At 35.3% G+C, this 8247-nt stretch overlaps 1 protein-coding gene across 5 annotated transcripts in view; it reads left to right on the top strand.

The window, feature by feature from the left end:
* LOC106877599 (probable G-protein coupled receptor CG31760) overlaps nucleotides 1-8247 on the top strand; it is a 1064573-nt gene that overhangs the window by 916588 nt on the left and 139738 nt on the right. For all 5 annotated transcript variants that reach the window (XM_052970509.1, XM_052970508.1, XM_052970506.1 and 2 more), the window contains one exon: nucleotides 4177-4320. In XM_052970509.1, coding sequence (XP_052826469.1) covers nucleotides 4177-4320 — 144 coding nt within the window. The remainder of the gene's footprint in view (nucleotides 1-4176; nucleotides 4321-8247) is intronic.

The raw sequence follows: 8247 nt of genomic DNA on the forward strand, positions 1-8247 counted from the left end.
TATATATATATATATATATACATGTATGTATTTATGCATTTTTACACATACACACAGTCACACCGTGTCCCTCCTGTGTTCTTTTTTCATTTTTTATAATGAGTTGTTCATTGTATCCACAATATATGTATGTACGTATGTATGTATATATGTGTATATATTAAAACTATATGTATGTATGTATGTATGTATGTATGTACAGCAAGTTTCCTCATCAGCACATCAGTACCATACCACCGTAAACCCTTGAGTAGCAGACAAATCTAGACTTCGATCCTTGCTCATCACTTTATTTCTACATTTAACATTCCAAACTTTAGACAAGCACTTTAGAATGAAAATTATGTTATCATCTCACCCAGCCAATCATAAGGTTTCACTTTCGTCTTCCATAACGTTGTTTCGTTGTGTTTGAGCAAAAACTTTTTAATTAAAACCGTTCTTGTTTGTGTTGTCCTGATTTTTCCGCATAAACTATGCTATAAGAGTTTCAGAATTTTATTTATCAATTGTTATATGTTTGGGGAATTGCAGTGATTTACGTAGAAATTTTCTGGAAAATTAAAACTATTTGAAAGCTGTCTTTATTTTCTTTTTATTTCTATCTTGAAATAAACTTTCGATAAAGTGTGGCCCTTGAGAATATATTTCTTAAAGGGAAAAATGGTTTTCGTTTCATAGTAATGAACAGATAACTACAAAGGAGTTTTTTCTAAAGCTGCTCGCAGAATGACAGAAATTCGACATGACAGTCTCTAACCAGGTGAAACCGGATCAATCAGTGACGAAAAAAGGCAGAGAATGTTTGTGTGAAACATTGTTAAACATATAGAATTTCATGTGCCAATTTACAAATTTGCTTATTGGCGAATCTCTAAATGAAGCTTTAAAATCGTTGGTTTCTTTCTCGACTCAGCAGATACCAATTATATTTTAGAGTATGGAAGATGGGAATTCAGACCAATAAATGTCCTTGTGTGAACAAAATTACCAAGATAAAGCTGAAGAAATGGTTTCAACTTGGAGAGGAAACTGCATACAATTTCGGCCTTTCAGAAACTTATATTTACTTCTGTGATGCTCGAAACGCAGAATATATAATAGGGCTAAGTATGAATAATGCAAACTATGCATGACAGGCGGTAGATAGCTAAGTGTATATGGTACCATATAATACTCGACGGATTGGTATTTTGTATTTTGTCGCCATCATTTATTTATTTACGTAGCCAAGGAACTTAAGTATTGATTAAGGGTTGAGCTTGTTCATTAAGCTCTAAATGAATCCCGCAGTTAGTAAATGCCACAGAAGTGGTGGCATTAAGTTCAATTCTTCGGCTGGTAAAAGTTATGTGCAATAGATAGATTTGCTTTGAATAACAACTAGAAAACTTTAGACAACGAACAATCTTATGGATTCTTGTGATTAGAGAAAAAAAATATGTTTACTTTGGCTTTAAGGTTGTTGAGCATTTCGTTGCTGAAGCCCCTGGCTTGAGAAGATACTCATTAAACAACATAGTAGCTTCACATTTGAATTCATCTGAGATAAATTTACATACGTTTTCAGACACCGTAGTTCGAATTACTGGATACAAAAATAGTTTTTATCCTTTTCTCATTACATTTAAAGTAACTATGAATAGTTTTTTCTCCTTTACATTCCAACTTTGTTTATCGTCCCCCGAAAGTCATTGAGTGGGTAGTACACGACCTTAGGTATGTGTATACATCTCTAATGCACTCATGTGAATGTTTACTCCTTCAGAAATGTTTATATTTCTATAGAAATATTATTCCATATCCCGAGGAAACAAAATATTTCAAAAAATATTGACTACATCCTTAGATGTATTAGTATTTCCCTCGAAATATTGTTTCTTGTATATTCTTAGTTTCCTGTCCTTCTAATCGTTGTTTCTCTTGTCCGCCTTTGTATCGTCTATCTGTCCGAATGTTTTTATTATCCTCTATTGTGTTTTTGTTTCATTTTTATATTTATATATACATATAGCGGCGTACGTACACACTTGTGCTCACCTAAGAGTAGCTATGTATCTAAATTTTGTACGACTCTTACTCTATCTTTTGGTCCCCATCTCACATTTCTTGGTCCTCTCTTTTTTTAACTCCCACTATTTCCTACTCGTTTATCTCCCCTGTACCTTTCTTGTCTCTGGTTTTTTCTGATCCTTTAATCCCGCTGCCCTCTACCCATCCCTTCTCCTTCCACGTGATCGGTGTCCGATCAGCCATGATCTTTCTTTCTTGGCCTGACCACCGACCGCCAACACCTCTTATGTCCATATCCTATGTTCCTGCCTTTAGGTTTTCACTTCATACACGCCAGCTCAATTTGATTCGTTCTCAGTCGAAGACACTTGTTGCTATTTCTTGCTGTTTGTATTCGCAATTGTGTATCATGTTCTCCGTTTTTTGTCTTCGTTGTCGTACACATTCGCTAGCTTTCTTACAAAGGGGTCTAATGTTCTAAGCTTAGACTTTTGTGGGGCAACCAGATCGAACCAGCTCAAGTCTAACTGCCCGAAATGGTCGTGACGTCTGGTACTTGACTGAAGAAAGAAGGCCACGAATGACCCGTCTTTTTTGCCTGTCCTTCTATATTGTTGTTTCTCTTGTCCGCCTTTGTATCGTCTATGTATCCGAATGTTTTTATTGTCTTCTATTGCGTTTTTGTTCCATTTATATATATATATATATATATATATATATATAAAGAGGAGGGAGAGAGAGACAGAAAGTGGTAGAGAGAGAGAAGCAGAGCCTTTTCTAGAAGTATTTCTGCCTAAATGATAAAATATATATTTTCTATTTCAGCTTTAGATATTATAGAGTGTGAAATGTTGACGATGACACGAAACTGCGACTGAGTTTCTATTCAAAACTGGAATTACTTCACACGCCAACGGCTATAGTAGTTTCTACTGGGAGTTAATGAAATTGAAAAACTCGTGTTCCACCCGACTCGCTAAGCAAATCTTATATTAAGTTCTTTTTAAAGAAGATATTATATAAGAACATTATGTGTTTTACATTGTTTTGAGTTTGTATTATTTTTTACAATTGCCTTCTTCGGAAGAGAGAATTCGTATGTAGAAATTCATTTATAGACGGGTATTATAAAAAAAACATTTTGTGACATTCGTGTCATATATATATATATCAGTAGAAATTATTCTCATTGTTGTTCCTTACCTTCAGTTATCTTTGATCGAGCAGACTATACGCAAAGACGTTCCAGACATGGCCATCGACATAGCATATCTGGAACACAAGCCTAAAGCACAAAGAGAGAGCAAGACGTCTATCAACTTCCATCACTAACATGAAGATTCAACAAGTTCGAGTGATGTTTCTGGCGAATCGGCGAGTAGCCAACAATGAAGTGCCATGTTCTCTGAAAACTAGTCGATTAGAAATCATCCACGGCAAGCTTTGCTTCCGTAAAGTCTTTGCGAGATCGATACTGATGCCAACACACCGCTTACTCGACCACAACAATGATGAAAGCGAAGCGTTTTAGAGTAGTCACAGGAAATGAAATCTGGGTCCATCACATCGAACCAGGATTCAAAAAGCAGAGTATGGAGTGGAAACACCCGGAGACGCCAGCGAGAATAAAATTCAATCACCAGTGTAGGCTACAGTGAACTACTGAGCAACAAACTGAAACCATCAATTTGCACCAAACGCCGAGGTCTATTGTTAAAACAAGTGTTGTTGCAGGGCAATGCATTCCACATACAGTCACCCACACCGTTGAAACTACTGAAAAACTGGGTTTCGAGTTGCTGGAATAGCCTGCATAAAGTCCATCCAGATCTTGCTCCTTCCGCTTTCACCCTCTTTGGACAGCGCCCGAGCATCCTTTACACGGTCGTCGATTTGCTACAGACGAAGAAGTACAGGAAGCGTTGAGCAAATGGATGCGCAACCTGCCGAAAACCTTCTCCACTGGAATAAGCAAGCTTGTGGACCACTAAAAGAAGTGTATCGAAAATGGTGTAATTGTTGAACCACTGCTTTTTTGTTTTTTTTATTTTTGTTAATAAATTACAGAAGGAAGAGTGCGCATAATTTTTTACCTACTCATGTATATGTAATATCCTAAAGTTACGCTGTATGTCTTATAGTGACTTTTTCTATTCTGCCTAGTGTATTCCCATCAGAGGACTCGGTTTTCGAAGAGGTTCTTACCGATGTGTTTGCAAAGATTCTTTCTACTTCCCCAATGTTACAGCAGAACATAGATATTTCTTCGGCACTGACGTAGAACACGAATACGAAAAGGCAAAGAGAGTAAGTATATTACTTACAATTTCTTATATATTATTATATCCTATTACTATATATCATATACATTATATATAATATAAAAGTGTGTGTGTATGTGTGTGTGTGTGTGTGTGTGTGTGTGTGTGTGTGTGTGTGTGTGTGTGTGTGTGTGTGTGTGTGTGTGTGTGTGTGTGTGTGTGTGTGTGTGTGTGTGTGTGTGTGTGTGTGTGAATTGTAGCTTAGAGATATATAATAGTATTATCTTATAACAATATCTTGTATACGTCTTAATTCCCAACTTCACCCTTATGTTGAATTCATCAGAGTTATTTGCCAATGAAATCCGTTAACGTATTGTGTTATCTAGTAAATCATGCTTTCCTCTCTTCATCAATTAGTGTTGCCATAAATTCTACAGATCACATTGTTAAAGCTTAAAATAGCTTCCAAAACAGCTAGCAGTTGAAATATATTTCTGCTTTACTTCAAGAAATATTCTATCGCATGGTCAATCTTGGATTTATTTCCCAATACTACAAGATAGCAAAACACTAATTAATTAAACATTAATTGGTGCATTAATTTAATAAGAATTTTACTGATGTAAATATTGGGCAATCTTTACGAAGGGCATAGCGAAGTATTGTTGATGGGATGTGAAACAACGAATCTTGGGCCAACTGAACGTACACTTTAATAACTCCGATACAATTCTTTTTTTATTGAATGCGTTTAATTAAATAAACACTGATCAATTCATATTTCATTGTATAACCGGGTCTTTTATAAAAGAGAGAATTACTGTAGATTCTAAGACACAAATATTATAAACAGAACTTTCTCATACCAACACAATCATATCTTAATTAACTTGTGTGGGATAAACATAATAAAACTTGTTTACGGCTTATTAAATAACTTCACACGTATAAAAGCTTAATATTTTCGTAATGTGGCCACATAGCTTTTCACTAGTTCTCTTCGATATTACAGATGCACCGCTTTATCGTCAAATTAATTAATTTGAAAATAAATCATTATTCCAATCGACTTATCTTCGTTAAAGGAGACGTTACTCTAGTAGTGAATTAGATTGTCTGTTCGTCTGTTTCTTCTCGTCTACTAATATTTATACGAGATAGAATTCTAAATTCATTATTGACTTACATTATATAATATTTACATCCCAGATAAGAGATGACAGAATTTTGACAGACAAGTTCACATCGCGATTTGGTATGCAATGGTATAAAACACAAACTTGAGAGTTTTCTTAGCTTTTTTTAAAAATTGAATGTAAAAGATTGTTCATGCGAAGTGATTTCTTGGCAGTATCTACTATGAATAACCAGTAAAAGAATGAGATTTAGAAAATATTAAACTGCTAGCATAATTTTCAAAGAACTCTGAATAAAAAAAATATCAATCTTTCAAGAGAAAATCAAAAATTTATTGCGTGGTCACAGAGATTCGAGTTGACTATGTAATGATTGGGCATTTGTCCGAGGCAATTATAACGTGAGATAGTACAACCTGAAATGAAACTTGTATACAGATGACCGAAGCATTTAATAAAAATATTAAAACTGATTCTATAACAATGCATAGATTTTCCACTTAACAAAACTGCTATAAACTTTCTTACCGAGTATGGCCGTATGGATAAGAAGTTCACTTAACAACTGCATAGTTCGGGTGCGATCTTACAATGTGATACTTTGGGAAAAGGCCTCCAACTACAATTTCAGGTTGACCTAGAATGGAATTTTGTAGATGCAAACTGGTTAGAATCACGTCAGAGAAAATGTTCCTATTTTCGTGTAGTAGATTTAATCCATCGACCAGTTTAAACACCATATCTTGGTTCTTAGGTGTCTTAAGTAGAATATTTTCTGTTGCAAACATTCGGCCCAAGTTTCTGGTCTCACAGGCCCTTAAAATAGATATGAGGTACTCCTTTTCTCCTCTAAGTGATATGCTTCATGAAAATTTGTACAATAATAAACGGAAGTATTAGTAATGACTTCTTATACTTCCTTCTATAAGTCGTAATTGAGTCAACAAGACAGCCAGCAACCAGCGATCGAAAAGTTTGGCAGTTCTTATACCTTCAGATACTCTTTGATCGGTAAAAATATAACTTCAGCTGATCCGATCTCCTTTGTCGTAAATAAGTACTGTTGAAAGACGTGCTTTGTACATTTTTTTTTCTGAACAGTGCAAATAGCACAACATAAGAGTTCATAACCTAGTTTCACTCTCCTTTTATAGATGCTTTATTTCAGTTACGTCACAAATAGCACTGGAGAAGGGCATTAACTTTATACACTAATAACTCCTTTTCTCCAAAACAGTTTTTTTTTTCTTTTAGTTTCTACCGCCACTACCAGAAAGAGATGGCGTGTTTAATATTAGTGAATAATAAAGGAGGGAAATTCAGTACGAATGTTCTTCAGAAAACTTTACTTGCTCAGACTATTCAATTTGTTGCCTGAATTATCGTGAGAAATACCCTTCAATGAATATCATCTCTTAAGTTTCTATTTCGATTTGGATCACTTACCATACAGTAAAAACACGTTATTCTTTCTAGTTGATATTGATTGGCCTCTATCGTCTCCGTTATGTGTATCTATCAGCCATTGAGATTATGATACGTAAATTTTCTTCTAAAAGTAGTTTTGATAATAAAAAAAAAAAACTTGGCAGAAACGTTAGCACGCCGGGCGAAATGCTTAGCGGTATTTCGTGTCTTTAAGTTCTGAGTTCAAATTCCGCCGAGGTCGACTTTGCCTTTCATCCTTTCGAGGTCGATAATTTAAATACCAGTTACGTACTGGGGTCGATCTAATCGACTGGCTTCCTCGCCAAAAATTTCAGGCCTTGTGCCTATAGTAGAAAAGAATTTAAGTTAATATAATTTGGGGATTGACTTGTGATGTTAGTTTTATTATTGTACTGGTAAAACAAAAAACTTTCTCAACATATATTACCGTTAATTTTAAAAGTCTACCTTGTATTTCAGCTTCAAAGATGCCTAGCATCTATCAAGTCATCCCATAGGTTCTATCCGAATTTTGAATAAAAAAATAAGTGATCAAATGTTATATTTAATTGAAATTTAATCATCAATGTACTTTCCCTGATTATCTATGACTTCCTTCCATCTATTTACAAGCTTTTTAATCCCATCAATGTAAAACTCTTTTGGTTTCAAAGCGAAGAACTCTGAAATGTCAGTTTCGACCTCCTCCTGGCTTGCGAAAGTTATGTTCTCCAAATGATTCTGTAAACTACGAAACAAATAGTAGTCTGAAGGAGCAAAATCGGGAGAATAAGGTGGATGAGGAATTTTTTCCCAACTAAGCTCTTCGATCTTCTGCAATGTGATCTTTACTTGTGGGGTCACGCATAGTCCTGATGAAACATCACACCTTTTCGATTCACTAAAGTGGGTCTTTTTTTCTTCAAAGCTTGGTTCAAACCTTCTAATTGTTGACAGTAGACTTGAGCATTGATTGTTGCATTAGGTGGTAACAATTTAAAGTTAATTACTCCTTTCCAATCCTACCAGGTAGAGGGAAGAACATTTTTCCCATGAAGTTCCCTTCTCGGTTGTGGTAGAGCTTTTTCTCTTTTACCAAGTCACTGTTTACGACGTTTAACATTTCGATAGAAGATCTATTTTTCGTCACCAGTCACAAGTCTATCCAAAAAGGGTGAAATGGGTTCGCGAGAATGGAGAGAAGAGCAGATGTCAACTCGGGACTTGTGGTTGCTTTCGGACAATTCATGAGGCACCCATTTTTCAAGATTAGGAAACTTTCCCAGTTGTTGAAGATGACGATGAACAGTTGTATGGTTTGAACAAAGCTTTATTGCCAATTCTTCAACTGATAATGCAGGATTTTCTTCAAGTAATGCCTCAAGGAGCTTATCATCAAACTCAAC

Source organism: Octopus bimaculoides, chromosome 9 (genome assembly GCF_001194135.2).
Source record: "Octopus bimaculoides isolate UCB-OBI-ISO-001 chromosome 9, ASM119413v2, whole genome shotgun sequence".
Lineage (NCBI taxonomy): Eukaryota > Metazoa > Mollusca > Cephalopoda > Octopoda > Octopodidae > Octopus > Octopus bimaculoides.